Source organism: Astatotilapia calliptera, chromosome 9, assembly GCF_900246225.1.
Source record: "Astatotilapia calliptera chromosome 9, fAstCal1.2, whole genome shotgun sequence".
Lineage (NCBI taxonomy): Eukaryota > Metazoa > Chordata > Actinopteri > Cichliformes > Cichlidae > Astatotilapia > Astatotilapia calliptera.
Genome location: NC_039310.1, coordinates 14,541,990 through 14,567,138, shown reverse-complemented (window position 1 = coordinate 14,567,138; position 25,149 = coordinate 14,541,990). Strand labels below are relative to the sequence as shown.

The window sequence follows — 25,149 nt, the reverse complement described above, 5'->3', positions numbered from 1 at the left end:
TGGCACTCCTAAACACGGTGAACATCAAATCTTCGTCGCACACCTGCTTCAATTTGGGTCAGTATTTTTCTTACACTGTCGGTGACCTTCCCTGGAGGTTTATCCCCACCTAGCGGTTTCACTCAAAAACCACAGAAGTATTAGAAGAATTAAAATTAAGCATAATTACATAAGATTCATAAATATGTAGAATTTAACGGGGTTAAATTCCTCATATCTCTTTCTATTTGAGACATTCGGAGGCAATTAAACAGGTATAAGAATGATTCACAGCCTAAGAGTCTGAAACAAAAAATCAGATTAAAAATGGAAAACCTCTGTAGGTTATACATAAAGAAAATGAATACATGGTATATGTCTGAAAGTTAAGAAACAGCTGAAAGTAATGGATACATTTTCAATCAGGGAATGGCAGATTAATTGTAATGCTACAAAGTAACAGATAATAATAATAACGAAAGTAAAAGAGTTAACTAAATACAGTATTACTTTTAAGAGGTACTGGAAAAACAGTACCGAACACATGCTGAAACCTGACACAAAAAAGGGTGGGAATCACTGGTGTATATGGGGAATTTCCACCTGCATTTGCATAGCATTCTCCAGTGAAGGGCCCAGTGCCAGACGCACTGATTTGAATACAAACTCTCAATTCATCCCTTCCTGTTTGCTGGAATGCCAGTTAATAGGTTTGGTCTGGATTAGAAAGCCACACATAAAGAGAATGGGGTCCTACGTGAATAGGTCAGCATCGGGGACAGGGCTCTTTACATGGGCTGATTGAGTCCAGACAAATCCTTCCTAAGCTGTCACCCATCCCGATACCGGGATAGAGGAGGAAGAAAGGCATGCTCTTTGTCACAGAGAAAGTAAGGAAAAGTTTGATTTGAGATGTGTCAGTTAAGACAAGAGTGACTTTTGTATAACTTAAGCAATAAAAAAAGCATACCATTGGTTAGTACTAGCATTTAGAAAAACCTTCATCAGGTGTTTCTGACCTTTTGTCTGTAGGCTGGTATCAGGCAGTTTATCTGTCATGCCACATGAAATCTGACTTTTCCGAAGCATTCAAAACCAGAATAATGAAAAACTAAAAGGCCTGAAAATAATATTTTCATTTACGGCGAAGATTTCTTTTCTTTCCTGACACAGAAATGGATAATAAATATTTGTGTAAGCCAAATCTAATTGATTTTAAACATGGGCATCACTGGTTTCACAAGGCTCTTCACATGGGCTGATTGAGTCCAGTCCAATTACTGAGTCACTCTTCTCTTTGTTTGCCATCATTTTTATGAAACTCATTCTATGCATATTCAAAACACTTGAAGAAGCACTGCACTGAATCTTCTCCCGAGGACCAGAGATGGTAACAAAAGCTCCAACGCAGGTTCCTTGTTGTGACTCTGCAGGGTATCACCGCTGTGATGCATAGCTGGGTCACTGCGGGGGTCAGCAGGTCACAGCGTCTTCAGTGTCTATCTCTTTTTTAGGATTTAGTAACTGATTCGGGTGCTCACAGGGACACCTTGTGTATTTCATTGTCCAGCAGTGTTTTTGGTTGAGTGCCTCAAAGTTGATTTTTAATTATGGGAGTGTTAAAGACACACTTGTTTAGGCTTGTGTGTTGCAGCAATTATCATTTAGTTACCAAACACATCTTAACAGTTTACTGTGAAAAGACTGCAGTGAATTCACATTTCTAAGAACGCAGGTGCATAGGCAAACACATCCTTATACATGCAAACACACCCTCAATATTTGACTTAAAAATGAAGGATGGGTTGTTGTTTTTACACTAAGCCAAGTTCAACCTGTTTATTTTTTAATGTTTTTTTAAATTGCTTTTTAGTAGTTTTTTGGCAATACTGTGTATTTACAAGTATCTATTAGTGTTTGTTAGTATTTATTGAATGTCTATCATCAAGGCTGGACTGGTAATTTGGCATACCGCGCATTTGCCTGGTGGGTCAATATAACTGTTCTTTGTTTGTTTGTCTTTGGTCGATATGTTTATACAGGCAACAGGTCGTAGGGCAGCTGTGCACCGGGCCTTCAAACACTTACAGCAGCCCGTTGGTGCATTTTCATTATTGACACTGGATTGCCCAATCAAATATCTTAATTTCAAACTGTTCCCTCCCCTGCCAGCGTTCCCTGTGCGCCCGCGCACCTTGTATAAGAGATTTTATTGTGGAAGACGTGGTTGATAAAGACAGCGAAACGAAAGGTGGAGCTGAAAAGCTGAGAGGCAAAAAGAAAGACAAACAAAAATGCAACAAAATGAGTCAAATTAACCGGCATGTTAGCAGCTACACTGTCAACAGCAACAACTAGTAAAAAAAACAAAAAACAAACAAACCCTCGCGTCACAAACAACTGCTGTTCTTAGCACTAGTCTTGGAGAAGTGCAGGAGGAGGGACAGAAATCCCAAAAAGAGAGTGGTAAGAAAATAGATGGAGGGGAAAAGTTAGGAAGGGCAGAGATTCAAGTAAAATGAATGGCTACTTTGACCACAAGCCACCGCTAATAGCTAAAGTACAGCTTTTAAATATAACATGATGCACTACAGTATAACTCATTATTAGTCAGTACATAGTGTCGTGATTGCTTTTGTATCAGTCCTGGCCTGTCTAGCATGTATGTGGAATTCGTTAATGCCCCCCTGGGGATGAATAAAGTATCTATTAATCTATCCACTTAAAATATATTTATAGAGCCATTATGTTTGTTGCCATTTCTGCTGCCCTCTTGGCCAGATCTCATTTTAAAAAATACAATTTTTTATCTCACACCTTTTTTTGTACCTGGATAAATAAATGATGTATAAAATTCACTTTGTCAAAAACTTGATTGCTGCTTACACATTGGGATGTTTTTTTCTTTTGGGGGGGGGGGGGGGGGGTTTGAGTCAGCAAGTCATTTGTAACAGTTTAAATACGGGCATGTTTTTTGGCAGATGATCACCTGTCTCCTGCCGCCCCCTGGTGGAGGCTGTCCGGCGGGAGGAGAGGGCGCAGGTTCGGTTGTTATGGTGAAGCATTTCCCCAGAGGGCTGGCTGAAGCTGGAGCTGCGGCGGACAGCAGCTGATTCAGTTTCACCGCTCGCCCAGGACCTACCGCTGACAGGCAGCGCAACAGGTAAGATGTCGCCACTTTGTTTTTCTATTGTTTTACAATGAATCTGAACGTCCTGCTCGGTTCAAACGATTGTGTATAAGCTGAATTTAGTTGTCGCCGAGACGTTAACGTTAATTATCTGAGGGCAGCGGCTCCGAGTTCAGCGTCGGTGAGCAGCGAGCTAATGCGAAGCTAAGGTAACGTTAGCATAATATGACTTCACCACAGGTAGCCGCACAACAGGTACGCTTGCCAATTTTTCAACTTATAAAGTCAAGCGTGTGGGATACAACTACGTTATGAGAGCTACGAATGAAGCAAGTGGGGAAAGAGCCGCTTGCATTACCTGTCAGCAGACAATACACCTGTTGGGCTTGTCTATGAACCGCTAGGTCGGTTAGCTAATCCCGTGACAGGAGCTAAAGCTTCCGCTGCTGTTGCTGTTAAAACTTTCCATTATTGTATTAATGTTGTTTAGCGCTATAGCGATCTCATCAAACTGTGATGAAAAAGTGAAGGTGATTTGGGACTAAGTTTAACTTATTTTTTTAAAAGCTAAATATATCACAGCAGCGTGAAAGGGCGACGTGCCAACTTATACAGTTAATTACCATGACGTAAAAAAATACAACTCATTTATCTTACATGCGGCAGCTCAGAGTTCAGGGTCAAGTAGATCCAATCATTTACTGAAATGGGTTTTGTTGGATTACTTTAACATTAGTTGAATTAATCAACTATTTTGTTAATAATAATAATAATAATAATAATAATAATAATAATAATAATAATAATAAAAATAGCAAGCTCAGTCTGGCAAATGATATTACAGGTTGATGACTGAATGAATAATAATGAAAAATTCCGATATCTTATGATAACATCTCTTTTCTCAGCTAAAAGCGAATTGTAAAGAGAATTGATTTGCTTATTGTGAAAATAGGCACACTGCACAGGGGCAGACCCACAAGTCTGAAGGGATTAAGGAAGAAAAGGATTATTATTCACAATCAAGCACGGCCCTTCAGCTATTTGACTTTAACCCTCCATCAATAACTTATTAACCTAAATAAACTCAGGCATTTGTTCTTGTCAGGCCTATGTTTAAAGTGCCTCTTCAACAACATTGACTTGGTATGTAAAGTTAAATATTTGCAGGTTTCACAATATAGACTAAAATTAGTGTGAGGGCTCCTTGATACACGATGTGACAGCCCACACAGTGCTACGTGCTTTCAGAGACTTAGGAAGAATGGATAAAAAGGCCGGACTGTGATTTTACAGCAAGAGTAGCAATCGCCACTAAACTAATAGATTAATTCTGTAAAGTAATTCTGTCGGGTTTGGGGCTCTCTCTCGTCTTACTGAGGCATTTCTTTATTATCCCATAATGGGATAATAAAGATACATCTCATTCTGTCACCTGGCTCCGTTTAAAGATTCCTGTTTTCTTTTTTGTTTCTTCGCCTCTCCTCCTCCGCTCCAGCATGACATGACCCTACTTCCTACTTACAAGCAGTCGGAGGAGTTAAAGTCAAAGCTAGTCTGGCTGTCTCCTCCCCCTCCTGTCTCCTCCTCATATTCTTCTCTATCTCCTTCACATTCTTTCCTCCACATCCTTTAACCCTCTCTTTCTCTCTCTGTCCACATCCTGTCTTCCAAAAAAAGCAGCGGCTCTTTTGTGTGACGTATCTTCGCCTTCATCATTGTGTTTTTTGTTTCTCATGGTCTCTCCTAACCCTTGGCTGCTTGATAGAATTACTGAGATTTCTGAGTGATTACATGGAGCAACTCAAACCTTAACACATGACAGGGCTTATTGTAGATCCTCCTCCCTCGCTCTCATTTGTAGTGATTATAATTTTGTCCGTCCTTCAAGGGCTGCAGCTACAAACATTTCCTGTATCAGTACCCAAAGTGGAAATTATTTCAAGGTATGTGACATCTTCGTTTGTCTTGCTTTGTCCAAGCATCAGCCCAAAAATACGTTAAATTTAAAACAAGTTTTTCTTTTTTCTTTTTCTTTTTTTTTTTTTTAAACGCAGAGAAGCAGTGTAGATGCTACACTTGGGTAACGCTTGGCTTTTTGATTAGAAATAATGATTCATGATTTGACAAGCCATTCCCAGCTCTATCCCTTCTAACAGTGAGTATTTGTGAGTCTGTGGCACACATTTTAGGCTACTTTGGCATTGTTTCAGACTGCAGGCGGGATCATTCCCGAATCATCAAGCTACACTGACTCAGCAATGTTTGTTTCAATGAGTGGGTCGGTAAGGTCCTCTGTTTCAAATCAAATAGCTCACCAGGCTGGAGGCTGTACACAGGAGCCGTCCGGTGCTGTTTTATGATGACAAACCCATGATTGAAGCACAGAGGACCAAGTGTGGCCAGATTTAAGGTTGGGTGTTTAGGCTGTATTTTCTGTTTTGATCAGTCCCACCCACCTGGTGAAGTTTGAGCCCCAGTATATGTATTCATAGTACTCTATTCATTCTAGCTGTTGAGTGAAAGGTTGTATTTGTCAGCAGCTGTAGACAGACCTTCCTGTTAGGTCACTAGGTGGAAAATTAGTCAGAAGACTACAAATGTCACATTGACGAAGGGACGTTTTCCCAAACATAATAAATGTTAGTCATATTTTTCAGCGCGTGTGTGAGTGTGCGCTGTGGTGTCTGCCGTGCTAAAATTTGTCTTTTCCTGTGTAGTTTCCTGTCTCGTCTTTGCCCAACACTGGGAATCACAAGGTTCTTCCACAGTCTTCCCACTAACAAATTCCCCATTCTTTATATAGCAGAAGCAAAACTAACAGACTCATGAGGCTGAGGTCTGTTGTGCATCAAGTGTTTGTAGTGAGTACATCGGTAAGGTAAGATCACAGCATCGCAGAGAAATTGAAGCAAATTTTTAAAGATTATTATTGATTGTTCATTTAGTGTTCAGAGTTTCATTTATAGCTTTCTCCTTATTTCTTTTTGAATAGTTAGCAAAATCCTTCCTTAAGAAAACAAAAGGACGGGGGAGGGGTTGCTCTTTGTTGAACACTTGATCCTAGTGTATACTGTTGAAAATATACAGTGCTGTGCAAAAGCTTACATTTCTTTCCTTTTTTCCCTCTACGAAAATGGGAAGTCGTTGGAGCTCTTTATTGAAATGTGCAAAACTACAAGAGATACAGTATAAAAAAACAAACAAATTTTGTGCAATTCTAACACCTTTATTCTTCAGCACAGTCTGATCTCTCTTAGACAAACTGTCCTATAATTTGTTAAGTCCTCGGTGAACAGAAGATTGGTCAACTGAAGGATCAGATGCATCTTAAAGGCCCTGTGTCAGGTCTTTGATTGCCTTTTTTTTCTTATTTCTTAAATATGTGACTTTCCAATAGTGTTCATGTGTTGTAGAGAGTCTTTAAGCCTGCCATTTCTTCTTTTATCCTCTACAAAAAAAGAGCACACATTGCTGAGATATGCACCGTTTTCAGCTAATATCTCTTTGGGAATTGCCTGTTTGGTCCAAACTACTTTTCCTGGATTCAGCTTAAAAAATTGGAACAATTTATTTGCCTTTGTAAAAGACTGCTAGTAACAATGTGCCTTAAGATACAGTTTAAAATGAAAATGTCTGTTATGTGTAGACACAACACTGGTTCCTTGAGTTAGGGTCCTTTTTCAGGCTTGAATGATTCATAGGCCAGTGTTAAGTGGCTTAACAAACAAAACATTCCTGTGAAATGAAATGTGAAAGAAAAACTTTGAAATACCTCCAGAAAGCTTGGAGAACTGCTGACCACGCCCACTTGCAAGAAATTGTAAAGAAAAGAAAAATTACAAGAAAGTCTGACTCCTTGGAAGCAAAATCTAAAGAAATCAGACATGGCTCAAGACTTTTGCACAATACTGTAGCTTCAATATTTATCTTAGAAATATCCTCACATGGTGATGCCTTGTCTACAATTGACTACAACCAAACTATTAATATGTCCAGAGAGGCAACACAGTATTGGGCCACTGACTGTTTATCTTGTAGTTTTTTTTCTCTAGTTCACTTCTGAGCTGCTGGTCTGTCTGAGTAAGATAGCATTTTCATGTTGTGAGGATACTGAAGACGTGTTTTCTCTTTTTCACAGCAACATGACTTGTAGTTTGTTTGGCTAAAACTGAACTATCGGAGTAATACTCTAAAGGGATAAACTTCCCTACTTTTAGGGACTGGGACTTTTAAAGCAAAGACTGGACTGAAAGGTCATGGTTAAAGTGGAGTCAAAACAAAACTGGACAGTATATGATTTAAAGAGACAAGATCCAGAGTGGAAGTGGCTGATTTTGACACATACTGTTTTTTGCGTCAGTGTGTAGCCACAAGTTAGCGGTGTTCACACTCACAGCAAATACTTTTGTGTACATTGTGATTGAATCAGGTGCTCGCATTGTTTCGTTGATGATGGGCTAACACAGAATTACTTGCGACGTTGAACTTAATTTCTCCTTCAGCCCAATTTTTACCCCTTAACTGTAAAAGACTAATGGGGTATTGTAGTCACCTTGGCAGGCAGTGTGGCTGCCCGTGTTTTTGCATGTGCTAACTCGAGAAGAAGGCAATGTGGGATTTTTTTTTTTAAAAATATACCAAAAGTGCGTTTATAAAAAATCTTGATCAGTTCAAATCTCATTGACCTCAATGTCAAGGCCCCAGAGTTCAGGTTTTCTGAAAATCTGGTGAATGAGGGGTAGCACTGGTAGCTGTGAGAATCCACAGTGTCCTGAGCAGAGTGCAGTTGTCACATAACATTATTTACACTCTCCAAGATCAGCTTGCGTAGTGAAAAACATTTACAAGGATGTTGTGTCTTCCAGAATTGGTCCTTGGCAAGAGAAATTGTCACTGTGTTTCCTGCTGAAAGGATTTAGGAAGTGTTATCATTGCTACACTACTTGGTTTTGAAATGGATACATTTATTATTAATGGTTTCAGGATTAGTTTCTTAGGGAAAAAGATGTGATGGAGGTCAAAAAACCCATTAGGCTTGGGACATTAATGTAAACCTGGAACTCTGGCGCTGTTGGTTAAACAAACAAATAAATGTGCTTCATTAGACCTTAGTATGAGAGGATGTCTTACATGTTTGCTAAACTTAACACTCCACGGCATAACATCAGAATATATTGCTCTGATGCCAGAGTTTGTGTTTATGTGTGTGATCGTACATTTTAATTAGAAATAAATTTCTGACATTATCTATGTTAAGTTTCACAGGCGAGAAAGTTAGCCTGTGTGCAATGTATCATGCCTCCCATCGCTACTCGTGTGTAATTTTGCTGTGTGTTCAAGTCCCATAGTGTACAAAAGATGCATGCACGAGCGTTCACATGGACACAGTTTGTTACTTCTTCCCAAGGTAGTCTAATCACTTTACCTATGTTCTACCTACCTCTCCAAGTCTGCCTGTCTGACTTGCCAACATGGATATCTCTTCTTTCTCTCTTTGACTCCTTTTGTCTCTCTGTTATTTTCAGTTCCGGTTAATAGCATGAGTTACTAAACTGTGGCTCCATATTGGCATGGTTTACTGATTTTCCTAACAGGTGAAAGATCCCTAGTTTGATCCTGGGAGGAGAAATAAATCCCTTCAGTGTTACATCAGAGAGGAAATCTGAAGAAAAACAACAATCTGCCAAGTCAAACATGTGGAGCTATCTGCTGTAATGAAAAAAGAGGGAAGCTAAAAGTAGCTTTTAGTGACCTATTGCTAATCTCCAACATTTTCTTTAGACTGTAATTTGAAAAGGATTCAGGAAGTATTAAGTTTGGTATTAATAGTATAGTTGGGTAACTTTAACAGTGTTCTTGCATTTTCCTCAGTGCATTATCTGCCATTGTGAATCAGTCAACACACCACATATATGACAGTTTTTGGAGGGATGGGTTGTTTTAAGTGACATGTGTTTTTGATGACTGGATTTTATGCGTAAGATATATATGGATTAACCACGCTATGGCTGCATCCATAGGTTCATGGATATTTCTTAAAATAGATTTTTCTGAGTTTGTTTTGAAATTGCATAAAGCATTCTCAGGTGTTGTCAAGAGCACGCTAAGGCAAGAGGTGGTGATATCATCCTGAGAACTATTCAATGCCCACTACAGAGGACATATTGAATAGACTATTGTTCTAATGACCCATTGAGGTTTTGCCGACATGTGACCACTATTAGCATGATGTCAATTTGTCTGCCATTCTGGATGTTTGACATTCATGGTGACCATGTAGGTTTAAGTGAATAAGTACGTAAATTACACACAGACATGGAGACCTGTCTGCAGCAATCTGGCAACCTCCTGTTGCGAGGGAAAAGTATGTGTTCCTCAACCAGTTGGCAAAAACCTGTTTGTGATTTGGCTGTTATTATATTGCTGTGGTCGTAGAATAAATCTAAGTGATGCACTTGTCTAGAAACATTTTTCAGATATTCTCCGAGCTCTAGAACAAACAGAGAAAAGTCTGATTCAAACTGTAAATGGACACAGTTGGCTCAACCTTTACTTTGAAGATGAAGCATCAGCATTTTCTTTTCTTTTCTTTCTTTTTTTTTTTTTTTTTCATTTTTCAAGTTTTGCTTCCACTGGGTTGCCAAGTATTTGCACACAAAACATGAAAAATTGCAGGCAACTGTAACCAAATCAAACACTAGGAGGTTTTTGATGCAGCACCTTCTTTGCAGCGATAACTATATGGTGGAAAACTTGTTAGCAATGTGGTCATGAGTATAAGAAACCACAATAATATAAGAAACCGCAATAATGCTGTCATCCCAGAGTGATACACCATGTAAGATACACACCACAACAGTGGCAGGCCAGCACAGTTCCAGCAGGTCAGGTGAGCCCATATTTTCATGGTGAGGGTTGAAACACAGTAAACCGGTTTTATAGTCACAGGGACAAATGGGGCACACTTTTATTGTCTGCTTAGTCAGTAGGATAACGTTATTCAGAAAGAGCGGTGAGGGCAGCCTTGATTCTCACATTGATCACTTTAGAAATGCAAATCATCAAATTCCATCTCTTTAAAGTGCGCTGTTGTGAATCGCATATAAAAAAAAAAAAAAAAAAAAAAAAGTTTATCACTCTTTGTTTGTGTAAACTCAGCAAACATGAAATGTTAGTGAAGTAAGAATCAAAGCATCTTTTTTCAGAAGAAATGAACTTCTGATGTGCACAAATCAAGTAGTGGCTGATTTTTGTGAAAGATGTGGACTAAAGGATGTATTTTAATATACAGGTGATATATTATGGCTTTGTTGTTTATGTCTGAGTGTCAACATTTAACATAGGCTTTGAGTATGAAAAGATATCTTTAAAATTCACAGCACAGGATAAAATGTCAAAAACACTAGGTTTGGGAGTCTGACAAAAAAAACAAACAACATATTTAAGATTTTTTTCCCACTGATCTCTCCGATTGTGTCTGGAATTATCCCACTAATACATCAGTAAAGTTCTTGAAGGGATTTTTCCAGATTTCTCTAATCCTTTTCCCCTTTAAAGCCCCTTAAAATGCCACAAAACTTATTCCCCTTTTCATTAGTTAAGTGCAGTATAACCAAGGCCACTAACTCTAATTGGACTATTCTTTAATAGTCCGTATACTTACTGTTTACTCTTGACTTTTACAGTGCTGATTTTTGGATACTGTGGCTTTCTTCTCTGAGGGAGAAAGTTTAAAAAGCTATATTGTACAATTGTCGGTACATTCTAATTGAAACTAACCTTCATTACACATATCTCTGTCCTGTGCATTCCAAGTCCTTATTAATCTGTGTATTTAAAAGACAGATCTGCGTAGTAGCCTTCAATCCATGGAGAGAGTCAGTGTGACCTTCAACTAAGGAAATCCTTACATTGTAGCTTGTGACAAAGGGTGAAGGGTTAGGTATCCTGAAAATAGTAGGTATACACAGAATATTAATAGTTCTTGCCTGTCCCCAAGGCAAGAACTATTAGTCTTTCAAATGGCAGGGCAAAACCCTATTTAAAAAGCACAATTATAGTTCTTTGTATGCTATATCATATTGCACACAAGGCTTTAAGATATAGGCATCTGCACTTAGTTTGTAACAAAGGACTATTTGTGTTTAATACAACTAAGAATCCAACAGTGTTTTTAATAATGAGGTGAAAGTCCAAGAGGACCACTGTAATTGTTATGTCTAATGATTCTACACTTGATTGCCCTCTAATCTTGCTGATTTATGGACCCGGTGTGTTCTCCCAGCTTTTTTTTTTTTTTTTTTTTTTTTTTTGTCATTGGTACAATGTTGCAGTAGCTGTGTCCTGGGACTACAGTCTTATCAGTCACTCTCTCTATCTCACTGAGTGCCTCTAGTTGACCTTCCTCTCAGCGCTCACTGGCCCAGGCCTAAATAATAAATGAACAGCCTGGAAAGAGCCGAGTGTGTGAGCCGCGTATCTCTACTTGGAAGTGAACGAAAGCCAATGAGAGGGATCTCACTGACCAGGGTTGTCAGGGGTGGGAACTTGCACCATAACAGGTCACATACTTGTTACTTAACTGCATTGCCACAACATCCATCACTCACTCTCACCGTGTGAATACCCTGTAACACATGTAATGTGTGTGCTGGGCTGCAGGGTGTGTCAGTCATTAATGAAAAGCATCCCACCCTCTCAAGTTTCCTTCAGGAGAGGAGTGGGAGAGGAGGGAGTAGGGGAGAGGAGCTCAGGGGTTAAAGATAACAGGATTAAGAGAGCAGTATGTTGTCATTATACTGTAACATAGCCCTGACATTTTGTCTCACTGCAGTTTTTCCTTCTCTCTCCCTGACCCACAGGCTGAAGACAATGTTATTCAAGTTGGTGAAGACTTTATACCTAGATCACATCTTTTGAAGACTTACCAAAAAGTGCACCAACACTATCAACAGGAAGTTGTGAAATGTTGTTATTTGACCACCCAGAAATATTTTAATTCTGTCAAATATTGTTTATTGTCAGTAACTGAAGTAGGACTCCTTTTTTTATTCTCATTGGATGTTTGGTTCTTTCCACCTTGTGGATTTGTTTTTCACTGCTGCCTATGGATTCTCACAAATCCACACCTCCTTTGGACCATATACTGAAGCATGATTGCTATCTGTTTGGATTAGAAGCTAAGATAGACTGACCTTTTATAGTTGTGTTTTGTTTTCTCTGTTTGCCAAGTGGATGATTCGCCAAGTTACCCAAAGTAGAAATGGATTGGAGGACTGACAGCTGGTTGAAACCTACCCTTTGGATTATTATGTTTTGGACACCTTCCTGCTGCTATTTTACTTTAGCACGATAAGAGTTTTTTAAAGATGGGAAAGAGACAGAAATATCTGTCACCTGATTGCACAACTTAGTTTCTTTCCCATCATATTTTTGAAATTTTTGCTGTTTTTTGTGGTTCAAGTTACTTTTAAAGATGAACTGCAGTATCTTTTTGTGTTCTCCCACCCTGATGTAGGCCTCTTTGGCTTCCCTATAAAAAGGACAGGAGGCATATGATAAATTAAGAAGGCTGAAACCCCCTAAAGGATATCCTCACATAAGTGAAAGAAACAGTACTATAGTAGCTGAGCCGCTGTGGCGGTGCGGTATCATGGCAGCAGATCACGGCGAGCTGCTTGCTGAAATGGCAACCATGGGGCGTCTGAGTGCCACAGAACGGCTCAAGCATGCCAAGAAGCGCCGCGCTCAGCAGCTGAAGGCTTGGGCACAGATGGAAAAGGATGCAGTACGAGGGTCGAGGGCCAAAGCAGATAAGAAGAAGCCACGCACCACCAAAGTGACATTCCCCAGTGCTGTCACCCTGCTTGATGCTGCTTCCCGCAACGACCTGGATGAAGGTGGGTATACACACTGCACAAAAAGTTCATAATCAGAAAACAACAATTTTTTTCAAATGCTTCAGCTTAAACTCAGTGATTTTAGAGCATCAAAGTGCAAATATATACTAATCCAGGGTATTGACACCTGTAGAAGACTGATCCAGATCTCAGAAACATGTGAAGGAAGACCCCAGAAGTATTGGTGTGTCATGAATTGACTGTAATGCCGAGGCTTCTTTGTCCTGTAGCTGTTGGCATTTGCTGAAAGAAGCTCTTGCACTGTAAAAACCAATGACTTACAGGAACTGAAAAAATTGTACTGAATATATTAGAGATTAAAAATAGTATTAAGAGCTTTATTATAAGTTGTTGGATCTGAGCTAGTTGGTAAGGTGGTAAATCCTTTTACATTTTACATAGAACAATCTTTACAAGATGGTATATGTTCAGGGCAGGTAAATGGCAAGGTTGTTTTTGTTTGTTTGTATTTTTTATGGAAAAGACTCTGCCCTGATGGTCATGCATAATCTGTATATACATGATTGTAAATTTCTTTTTTTTTTTTTCTTTTGTGCTAGTGAGGGAGATGCTTAACAGCGGAATCAACCCCGATCTGGTCAATGAGGATGGACTGACTGCTCTGCATCAGGTACACATGCATTTAGCTCCAGGAGCCGCCACCAGTCAACCACTGTTCACTGTTAACACTGCCAGTTGTACAAACTCAGATGCCTCCTCTCACTTACCTAGTTCTGCCTTTGCACTAATCAAATGCTAAATTGTCATCAACATTACTGAGTTACACACAAAGCAGTTCTGCTTACGCGGCATGATTTTGTTACGGCCGGTAAAACCACATGTTGCACATATACCACTGTCAACATTTAGGCCAGTTCTGTTCTGTGTCTGTGTTTATGTTTGTTTGTGTGTGGTCACAGTTTTGAGCTCACCAAGTGCTAGTTGTGTTTATTATGTCTTAACGTTTTCTTGGTTACTTTACATAAAGAAAGTAGTTATTACCCTGATTATAGATGGAAAAGGTGAAAAAGGGTTGTTGTTTTTGTTTTTTTTGTTTTTTTCTTGCATTCCTATTTCTGGGCAACCTCAGTCACACTTAACCACCACAATATTGCTGTGTTTTGTTAGTTGACACCTTAAGACACCTTAAATCCTTGCGATTTTCTCACCCCTTTTTAATTTCTCCTTATGTTTACACATACACGCACTACTACACACTCCTGAGAGGACTGTTTGTTAGCACAGAGAACTCTTTACAAGAGCGGTTTGCTTTGCCGTTTCCCTTGGAAAATGTAGTGTTTACACAGAGGGCTGAGTACATGTAAATTCTTTTCTTTATCCAGTGCTTTAGTTGACATTAATACTAATGTTTAGATTTTTCTATCTCTGTTTGTACTCGTTTTCTAACATCATATTTTTTCCCTCAAGTTTATTCCATCCGTTTTTAATAAACGGTCGACAATTTTCAGAGGCTTCAAGTTAATTAGAAAATTGACTGACAGGCAGTTTCCATGACATATTAAGCAGAAGAATAGTTCCATTTGGGATTTTCTCACTGGAACTCCTAAAATGATGTTCAAAGAGATGTTGTTGTAAGTGAGGGAGACCATCATTAGGCTGAAAATCCGCACAAACCTACCATAAGTAGAGGAAAAACTTGAGGAGGGTCCAAATCAGGAATCTTGTTAATTCTTAAAAAGAAGGAATGCTCTGGTCATGTCAGCAAAATCAAAAGTCCTTAAAGACCCCAGAAAACAGCTAAGGTGCATTATGACATAATTATTTCTGTGATTGAGAAAAACAATTTCACAACATCTGACTAAGTCAAGAACACACTCAATCACTCTCAAGGTCTGCAAGTAAGAGACACCTTTATAAATGTAAATACAGAGGCTTTACCAAAAGGAACAAACCACTGGTTACACTCAAGAACAAGATAATCAGATTAGACTTTGACAGAAAACCTCTAAAAGAGCCTGCACAGTTCTGGAAACAAAAGCTTTGTACAGATGAAACCATTATGAATTTATGCCAGAGTGATGGGAACAGAAAAGTGTGGTAAATGAGAGAAACAACAAGATGAACCAAAGCATACCACACTATCTATCAAACTTGGTAGGAGCAGTGTCATGGTATGGGCATGTATGGGTGCCACAGGCCACTAGTGTTTATTGATGATGCGATTGGTGATAGGATGGCAGGATGGCAGGATGAACTGTGAAGTGTACAGGGCTATACTTTCTGCTCACATTCAGTGAAATGCTGCAAACTGATCAGAAACACAGTGTTAATGGATAATGGGTCAAAGGAAACTGCAAAAGCATCCAAAGAGTTTCTCAAGGCAAAGACATGAGACATTCTTCAATCGCCATGTCAGTCAGCTAATCTCAAACCGAGCATGTTTTCAGTTATTAAATACTAAACTGAAGGCACAGAGTCTCACAAACAAGCAGCGACTGAAGCATCTCAGCGGAAGAACAGAATTTGGTGATGTCCTTGGGGTCTAGACTTTAGGGAGTCAGTGACTGCAAACGGTTTATACCAAAGTGTTGAAAACAATCCTTACATTTAAAACATTTACGTTGGTTTGTCCAATTACCTTTTGAGATTTACAAACATGGAATATATAAAATAGCTGTATTTCCTAAATGGTTATTACAGTACTTTGATTACATCCAGTGGATTCAAATGGAAATTTTGCACTTCAATTACATCATGTTTAAAGTTGCACACTATGGGCTCAAAATGTGGTCATAAATATTTTGTACTTGTAAATCGGTTTTGTACTTGTAAAAAAGATTTGTGCGTGTGTAAAAAAAGATTTGTGCGTGCGTAAAAAAGATTTGTGCGTGCGTAACAAAGATTTGTATGTGTAAAAAAAAAAAAAAAAAAAAAAAAATTGTGTGTGTGTGTTTTTTTTTTTTTTTTTGTTTGTTTTTTTTTTTTTAAAAAAAAAAAAAAAAAAAAAAAAGATTTGTGTGTGGACTTAGCCCAAAGAAAACCCTGCAAGTTACAAATACGAATTTTGACCCTATTTTTCTTCCTTTAAGCTGATTGGTCAATGTCATGTCAATCACAAATTAAACAATCCAATCAGAGAACAGATGGGTTTGGCTGTTGGAGGGGCACTTTTTTGAACTGCAGGTCCTTGAAGGGTATTCTCTATATAAATATCCAATAGCAGTTAGGTCCCCTTACTTTCAGCAGCTGTTGAAAGGATAAAGTTGTGGTATATCAGTGGTTAGAAATACCATTATTACTTTAGGATTAGTTTAACACAACATCAGGGCTGACCCGGGACCATTGCTGTGAGTCACAGCGCGCAGCATAAAAGTCCCTTCACATCGGACGCAGGATGTGCTGCTAATGCTAATTGCTAACTAAAAGCAAAGGATCCAGAATTTGTTGCTGGCTGCTGGGCTCTGTGGGTTTTTGCAGCAGCTCTACCTGTACTAGATGCACCTGCTCCTTGTTGTTTTTATCGCTGACTTTATGTGAACTACAAGAGTTTCTGGTTTTTTTGCTAGTTCTTCAAATGTTCAATAAAAACATGTATGCTAATTCATAACGAAGAAAGCTTTGTGATGAAGACTGTCATTTCCAAAACGCTGCCCCCCGTGTCCGCAGTGCTGTTGAAAAGGCTGTGGAAGTCCCTGTATTAAACACGTAGTCCTGTGACACAAAAATCACCAAACTCTGACGACCACAGACTGTTTTCCTTCGTGGTGATGAAGGAAAACGCTGGGTTGGCACGTAAATATGGAACGCCAGGACTGCCATAATGAATTAATTAAATACACCATTAAATAATTAATTAAATGTGGCAATAATTAATTAAAATTGGAATTAATTAATTAAATAAATAGTTATGACACATGTAATTAATTAATTATTGACACATTTAATTAATTATTTATGTATTTCACATTTTAATTAATTATTGACACATTTCATTAATTATTGACACATTTAATTAATTATTTAATGATATATTTATTTATTTCATTTTGGCAGTCCTGACGCCTGGCTCTCATCATGAAATAATTTTATCTGTCAGCCTCACCCATCAAACTCAGGGGGCGGGGTTAACGCTGATCGAGTCAAAACCATTGCTTTGGCCTGGTGGCCATTGTTTCTAGCACACAACAACCGGCATGTGGAAGCTAACAGAACTGAGCTTTGAAAAACCCTGTTTGTGTGTTACCAAATACCGTTTTAATATTTTTTTAGCCGAGAATGTAGTGGTTTAATCTTCATGTGTCTGGTCGGTTTGTCAAGATACAGCCTCTTTGCAAAAGTGTTTCGATGATTTCGGAGATGTCTGCCCAGTCTCACGGCAAAGCGTGGGATAGACCCGCTCGCCTCGCAAGCAATCCCACCGACAAAGCGCAGGCCCCGGTACACAGCTGTAGTAACCCCCGCTGACTTCTTTTACTGAGGTTATATTTATCGATGTTTTATTTCCTGATGTTCTTATGTGTCCTACGTGTTTCAGTCGCCAATTCTGACTTATAACTAACATTAAAAACATGTTTAAGGAGGAGAGAGAGCAAATAAATCTGTTTAACATCTGATCTTTGGGTTTTTGTTCAGTAATCAGCGTGACCTGTGTATAAACACATAAAAGAGATAACGTTGGTGTTTCCGTCATGTAGTAACTGCTGGCTTTAACTGTACAAAGGTTGTTCGACACTGAAACACATACAGACTTCATGATGTTCGGCTAATATTTTTATTGTGAATATTAATCATGCTGACCTCGCTCTGTACACCACGCAGCGAGGTCAGCATATCCACGATATCCTCAGCTCCATGAGTTAACACAAAGTTTCCCAGCTGACTATCTAACTGCCAACTATTCCAGAGACGTGAAAATATACAGCATAAAGAAAAGTGTAAGAGACTCAGCAGCAGATTAGAATAACAGTTATACATTTAATAAATCACCAAATGAATCCAAGAAACGAGCAAACCTGTTCCGACAATTTGAATTTGTGTTCCCTCAGCTGCAGACTCGCTGCTGTTTAAATGTTTGAAAAGGAAGATTAGATATAAAAAACGTCAAACATAGACTCAGTCTGCCTTCACATTTGATATGAGGCCAGCACGTATAGTGGCCTCAGCAGGCTATTACTGAAATACACGTGCTATATCATAAACTATGATATAAACAGGGAGGTCCTATTAACATGTTTAGTTTTAAAGGACACCTTCCTGCCTTTAGTCTCATTCATGAGCAGTATTAGTTTTCTTCTAACATCCAGAAGTCTGCACAATGTGTTTCATAGTTTGTAACAAGCCTTTGACAGGTAAACATAACATGACCGAAAAAGCAAAAAAAAAAGGAAAAAAAAAGAGAGAGAGTGTTGACATAAGAAGAGAAAATTCTCTCAATTATGGAGACAGACAAATGGTTCATTTATGTTTGATGTGTGTTTATTCCTCCCTAAATATCGTCGGTGAAGTTTGCCATGCATGTCAGATTTTCCTGCGCATTTTTATACCTCTGCCAACAGAGAGAGAAAAAAATCACATTCTAACAGACAGCTGGTGCTTAGAATACAGTTGAATAACTATTAAAAAACAGATGATATTTAGATGATAGTTCAGTCTAACACATTTGCCAGTGAACCATTAAACGTCTGTGAAACTATGCAGTTATGAAACGTAACTTTAACCTCAGCCAAACCGATTTGCTCAGTTGTAAATAAAACAGCGAAGTAAACGTGACCCGACAGACAGAACCTGAGTGAATGAAGTCCAGCGTTTAACCACTGAGAGCTAAAACTCAGCTGAGGTTTGAAAGCTGTGTGCCGGTGATTGGACATCAGCCGCTGATGAAGCTGTTCGCCTATAAAGTGCTCTGTAAGGAAACGAGCTCCAGCAGCTCTGCGCTCGGGGAAAACACTATATTTACTTATCTTGTGCAGAAAAATGCGCTGACATTGCGTTATATCGAGCACCGGCTGCCCAGTTAAACTGTGACTATCACCAGGTGTTAAACAGCTGACAGATGAGGAGGAGGATGCATGCAGGTAAACTGAGGGTCTGTTGAGCTGATCGCTGGTTTCGTGAGAAAAATGTCAGCTCGTTCTTTATGTTACAGAAGCACAGAGACACAAGACCAGGCAGAAAGAGACGATCGTTCGGTGAAAATGAGAATCTGCGAATGCAACATGTGGAACACGGAGAGTGGAATATGTAAACAAACCGGTTAACGTAACCCCCTCGGTGCACTCTGCATGCTAACTGTTAGCAGAGCTAGTGAAATCTCTGAAAACATCTGAGCACTTTTGCAAACATGTTCTATGTTGACAACCTGACCAGACATACGTCGCGACATTCGCGGCTAAAACACTGTTAAAAGTGTAGCTGGTGACAGAAAAACGGGGTATTTTAAAACTACACCACCACCATTGCTGCTTGTGATTTGATCTGCATTCTGGGATAACTGGCTGCCCCAAGTCTACACAAGCAATCGATTTTCTAGGATCGACCTGTTTTGACTTACTTTGCACGGCAACCAATCAAATGTTAGAGAAGCTGCATGGCAGCGTTAACCCCGCCCCCTGAGTTTGATGGGTGAGGCTGACAGATAAAATTATTTCATGACGACAGCCAGGCGTCAGGACTGCCAAAATGAAATAAATAAATATATCATTAAATAATTAATTAAATGTGTCAATAATTAATTAAATGTGTCAATAATTAATTAAATGTGTCAATAATTAATTAAAATGTGAAATACATAAATAATTAAATGTGTCAATAATTAATTAATTAATTACATGTGTCATAACTATTTATTTAATTAATTAATTCCAATTTTAATTAATTATTGCCACATTTAATTAATTATTTAATGGTGTATTTAATTAATTCATTATGGCAGTCCTGGCGTTCCATACGTAAAAGGGCATTTATTCCCTTCAAAGACCTGCAGTTCAAAAAAAGCGCCCCTCCGACATCCAAACCCATCTGTTCTCTGATTGGATTGTTACATTTGTGATTGACATGACATTCACCAATCAGATGAAAGGAAGAAAAATAGGGTCAAAATTCGTAGTTGTAACTTGCAGGGGTTTTTTGGCTAAGTCCACACACAAATCTTTTTTTACGCACGCACAAATCTTTTTTTACGCACGCACAAATCTTTTTTTAACGCACGCACAAATCTTTTTTTTACGCACGCACAAATCTTTTTTTAACGCACGCACAAATCTTTTTTTAACGCACGCACAAATCTTTTTTTAACGCACGCACAAATCTTTTTTTTACGCACGCACAAATCTTTTTTTTTTACGCACGCACAAATCTTTTTTTTTTACGCACGCACAAATCTTTTTTTTACGCACGCACAAATCTTTTTTTACAAGTACAAAACTGATTTACAAGTACAAAATATTTATGACCACATTTTGAGCCCATAGCACACAGGCAAAAGCACAGTATTAAAAAAGAATCTGTCATTGTCCAAAAACTTATGGGCCCAATTGTATCTGTTGTCTGTTCTCAGTGCTGCATTGATGATTTTGTGGAGATAGTGCAGTGTCTGCTAGACGCTGGTGCCAATGTGAATGCTTGTGACAGTGAGTTGTGGACCCCTCTGCACGCTGCTGCCACCTGTGGACACACTGGTCTGGTGCAGCTCCTGATTCAGGGGTGAGTGCTGCCTCACATCATAACTTTTCTGTTTCTCTCACAAAATGTTTAAATTTCTAAGCTAATATGTTTTGTTTATAATGTGCTTTTTTTCGTTTCAACCTCAGTGGATGTTATTTGCTAAGCCACAATTGAGACTTAGAGCCTTCTTGGGAAGAGAAAGCAATTTCTGAACCCAATGCAAATGAAAACACTTAGAGTGACACACCCTAATATGCAAAGCTGCTAACTCAGGTCTTTTTGAATATGGATATGTGTGCTTTCAGTGGGGCCGATCTGCTGGCTGTCAATGCGGATGGCAACATGCCTTATGACATCTGTGAGGACGAGGCTACCCTTGAGCTGCTGGAGATGGTTATGGCTGAACAGGGTCAGTGAGAAGTTTGTGCACAGATTCACCTTCCTGCCTTTGACAGGTTGGGGAAAAAGAGGCATGATCAAGCTTAACTTACCTGTCATGTATCACATTTGAAATCAGACAGCCAACATTTATGTGCAGTTCCAAAGTAGGAAGAAAATAAGTCCAAGTGATCTTTTCAATCCTGTCCCTGTGTGTGTTGTTTTGTGAAGGGATAACTCAGGACCGTATAGATGAATGCAGAGGGGCTAAAGAGGCGGCTATGCTGGCTGACATTCGGGCTCTGGCTCAGAGCGGAGCAGATTTAAACGCACAAGATGATAATGGAGCAACTCTGGTGAGACACAAGGACGCATGCACATGAACTGTGTTGTGCACTTAAGATTTGTCAGCTCAGAGTTCAAATCTATATCCAATGCTGTAAAGCTAGATATTTTAAAAACATCTGAATATAAATGCAATAATTCCCTGACTGTTAACAGGTTGCACAGGTTTCCTGCATTCTTTGTAATGTTTTACCAACCATTTCTGTAACATTCAGCCAATGTAATAATAATATAAAGGTTCAGAGAATTGGGAAAATATTTTGTTAATTTTATTTTCTTGTGAAATATTGTTCTTTACTGACGTGCAGTTCATTTTCTTTATTCCTTTAGCTCCATATCGTATCTGCTAACGGCTATATGTCTGTGGCTGAGCTGTTACTAGAGAACAAGGCTCAGGTGGATGTGAAGGACTCTGATGGGTGGACTCCACTGCATGCTGCCTCCTGCTGGGGACAGGTTCATACTGCTGTCATGCCTAAAGCAACTAGTTTTCTGAAATGACTCATTCATAGTGTTTTGTTTTTTGTTGTTTTGTTTTTTTGTTCCATAGATGCAGATGGTGGAACTGCTGGTGGCACACGGAGCCAATCTAAATGCAAAGTCCGTCTTAGAGGAGACACCACTAGGTGAAACTAGAGTATTGTTGTTGCTGCTGTTTCTGCCTTTTTTATCAAGCTTATTCATGAGAGACACTTTTGCCTTTCAGATTTATGTGTTGATGAGGAAGTCAGAGCCAAACTGATGGACTTGAAGCACAAACATGATGCCATCATGAAGAGCCAGGACAGGCAGAAAGGCACACTGCAAAGACGAGCATCTAGCACAGGAAGCAGAGGGTGAGCGTGGAGCTCAGTGGAACCAGAGGGGGAAAAGCATACACCGAAGTTGAAATGGATCATTGTTTTACTGCTTCCCCTCCTGTCTCTCATTTCTATGTGCAGTAAAGTGGTGCGTCGCGTCAGCGTGAACGAGCGCTCCAGTCTCTACCGCCGGGAGCACCACAAAGAGGCCATGGTGTGGCAGGAGCGCGGTCGACAGCCCGAGCCGCAGGACGACGATGAGGACAGACAGACCGACAATGAGTTGCACCAGCATGCCACCATGGTGATGGAGGTTTTGTTTGGAAAATGTTTCTCATTACTGTTTTTGTGACCATTACAAACAGTGTAAATGTTTTTTTTGTTTGTTTGTTTGTCCCCCCCCCCCCCCCCCCCCCCCCCCCCTCGTGTTTTAGGTTGCTACTCGAGGTGCAGCAACATCACATTTGGAAGAACTGGAGGCTGCAGACAGGAAAATTATGCCCAGCCTAGGGAATGGAGAGACCTCTGTTTCTCTGGCATCTTCTGTACCTGGAGAGCAGTGGAGTGGGGGAGGAATCATGGAGCGTAGCGCCTCCTACCAGCTCGGCTCTGCGTCTGGAGTGGGGTCTGCAGAGGGCGAGGGGGCAGACAATATGACTCGGGAGAAATCACACCACACCTTGGCTGACCTGAAACGCCAGCGGGCAGCTGCTAAGCTCAATAAATACCAAGCACCTGCACCACCGCTGCCCTCGCCCGTTGAGGAGGAGCCCTCCGTTGCAGCAGCTGAGGTGACAGCCATTCAGGCTCAGCCAGATCCTGAAATGATGCCTGCCGCCGAGGCAGTCTCCCCCAGTCAGGTGTACTTCACCCCAGCCAGTGGAGATCCTCCACTTCTGAAACTCCGAGCCCCTGAGGAAGAGCAGTCCGACAATAAGGAGCCTTGCTGTGGACTCATGTAGAAAGAATCATGCAATCAGACAAATATGCTGCCTATAAAGTTCAAAAGCTGGTGGCAAAAAGTGGCAAAAAACCCTGTTAAAACAGACATGCTTTAAGTGAATCACTGGAGACTCTTTAGGTTAAGGCTACATGCCAATGATGGATCAATCTGCTTTGCATTTCCAAGTGAACTAAAGTGCAATCTGTGATTATTCCTCCTTTGATTAGCTTTCTCATTTCTGTTGCACATTTCACACCTTTAGCAGGTCCTAGCTTTCCCTCCTGCTTCACCTACAGGAGAACTCCAGATTGTAGTCTTGCAGTTAGAAGCAGACAGCTCCCCCACTCCATTTCTTGGGGCATTACATTACTCATCTCTTAAATACACAATTAGACTGGCTGAAAGCCATAGAATCGTGAAGTTTTCTAGATAAGGCAGAAGACTGAATTGCAGTTGATTTGTTTTAAATCAATGAGGTTCTTTTTTTTTTTTCTTTTCTTCTTAATGAGTGCTATGACAGGTACATGATCTACATTAGCGTACATTTATATTGTAAACGAGAGTGAAAGAGGTTTGTTTCTTTATGGGGGATTGATCATGATTGGTTTAATCAATATTCTGAATTTATATTTAATGAAGATGGACCGTTTCCTTGCTTGATTTATTTTTTTCTCTACTTTGGACTGAAAATTTTTTCTCTTGTTGCTTTCAAGTGCACAAAATTTGAAATGGTGCAATTTGCTAATGAACCATTTGTCTCTACTGTGGGGAAATTTAGCTCAGCCTGTCATCATCATCATCTATCAGATTCCTATTTTTCTGTCAGTATTTCTATTTTTCTACCCTCAGAATGTAATCATATTATTTATTCTTCCTGATCCGGAGACAATTTATAAAAAGAAAATTATGATATGTTTGTGTTAACCGAACTGTCAAAGAGTCTGTTTAGTTTTCTTGTCAAACTGAGCAAACGTGTCACGATTGTTTAACAGAGGTTGGTGCCTTCATTAAATGTCTTATTTAAAAAAAGGTTGCAATGCTTGCACGAAGTCCCACGTTTAAATTTTGTGAGCAGTGGGATTATTACATAATCGGTCTGACATGGACTTGATGTACTCTCAATGCACTCTTTTTCTGTATTGCATTTCAGTTTTGTTAGTGATTTTTACTGATCCCTGTTTAGAAAAACAAAACATAAAAACATGTTTTCACAAATGATTTTTGTATATATTTTTTAATATGCAAGAACTCTTAATGAATGTATCTGGATGTTATGACTGGGATGCTTACAGGGAGGGGATCAGATCAGATAATGGGTTTAAAATATTTTATTTTATTCCAACTTACATTTTTAAGTGTGTGATTTGAGGCACAGATTTGATCAGGTTATTGCCTTATAGTTGGTTCAAAAAAAGCTGAACATATCCCCAGTCTGTCTTGTTTGTTTCATGTTGATGACAGCTCCCTCTTGTGGTAAAAATGATCAGCTGAATGTTTTTTACTTGCCCTCATTCCCCCTTTTGTCGTCCTCTTAGCTCAGATCAGTCACTCTCTGACTTTCCGCACATCTCGAATGACACAGTCTGTTCCGAGCCATCTTCCAGAGCAGCAGTTAATACACAATGACAGCTTATTTAGGTGGTTTAACATTGTGGTGCACCAGAATTACCTTCATCCACACACATAAACATATGCGCACAGATCTTTATGTTGTATAAGGCCTCAGTAACAGTTACCCTTATGGGGAGGGAGTGTGTTAAAATTGGAAGCTGCTTATGTTCAGACTTGTTTTGACTGTGAGCCAGCACCACTGAGTTACAAGGACCAAGCCTGTAAGTCTCTCTTATAGTAATTATATAGCTGTTGCACAACATAAGGTATGTGATGTTGATCTGTCATTTAACGTTGAGGTAAAGTTGGAACAGATGATGCACTTACAGTCTGACAAAATGCACATGAAAGTCACCAGGGCATCACATGCTTGTGTGTGAACTGTTTTAGTTTGGGATATCAAATGTCTTTCCCAAACTCTTTCCAAGCCATCGGGGG

The 25,149-nt window shown here is 39.5% G+C and overlaps 1 protein-coding gene across 3 annotated transcripts; it reads left to right on the top strand.

The window, feature by feature from the left end:
• On the top strand, nucleotides 1-24,318 carry ppp1r16a (protein phosphatase 1, regulatory subunit 16A). 3 transcript variants are annotated; one of them, XM_026180002.1, is made up of 13 exons: nucleotides 1-57; nucleotides 2,961-3,142; nucleotides 5,001-5,055; nucleotides 11,974-13,011; nucleotides 13,572-13,642; nucleotides 20,528-20,673; nucleotides 20,940-21,043; nucleotides 21,244-21,368; nucleotides 21,688-21,813; nucleotides 21,908-21,983; nucleotides 22,064-22,193; nucleotides 22,299-22,461; nucleotides 22,592-24,318. In XM_026180002.1, exons 4-13 carry the CDS (start codon nucleotides 12,765-12,767, stop codon nucleotides 23,117-23,119), a joined length of 1,716 nt encoding a protein of 571 aa, XP_026035787.1. In that variant the 5' UTR covers nucleotides 1-57; nucleotides 2,961-3,142; nucleotides 5,001-5,055; nucleotides 11,974-12,764; the 3' UTR covers nucleotides 23,120-24,318. The 3 variants fall into 3 exon arrangements, with proteins under 3 accessions (XP_026035787.1, XP_026035786.1, XP_026035788.1); XM_026180001.1 differs by lacking the exon at nucleotides 5,001-5,055; XM_026180003.1 differs by lacking the exons at nucleotides 1-57; nucleotides 2,961-3,142; nucleotides 5,001-5,055 and adding an exon at nucleotides 5,730-5,990.
• The last annotated feature ends 831 nt before the right edge of the window (nucleotides 24,319-25,149 follow it).

Excerpts from the sequence above, each read along its gene's own strand:
- ppp1r16a (XM_026180001.1), top strand. The coding sequence starts at position 12,765 with ATGGCAGCAGATCACGGCGAGCTGCTTGCTGAAATGGCAACCATGGGG. Across the intron at positions 21,044-21,243 it reads GATGGTTATGGCTGAACAGG|GGATAACTCAGGACCGTATA; the intron begins GTCAGTGAGAAG and ends TGTTTTGTGAAG. Across the intron at positions 22,194-22,298 it reads TCTAGCACAGGAAGCAGAGG|TAAAGTGGTGCGTCGCGTCA; the intron begins GTGAGCGTGGAG and ends TTCTATGTGCAG.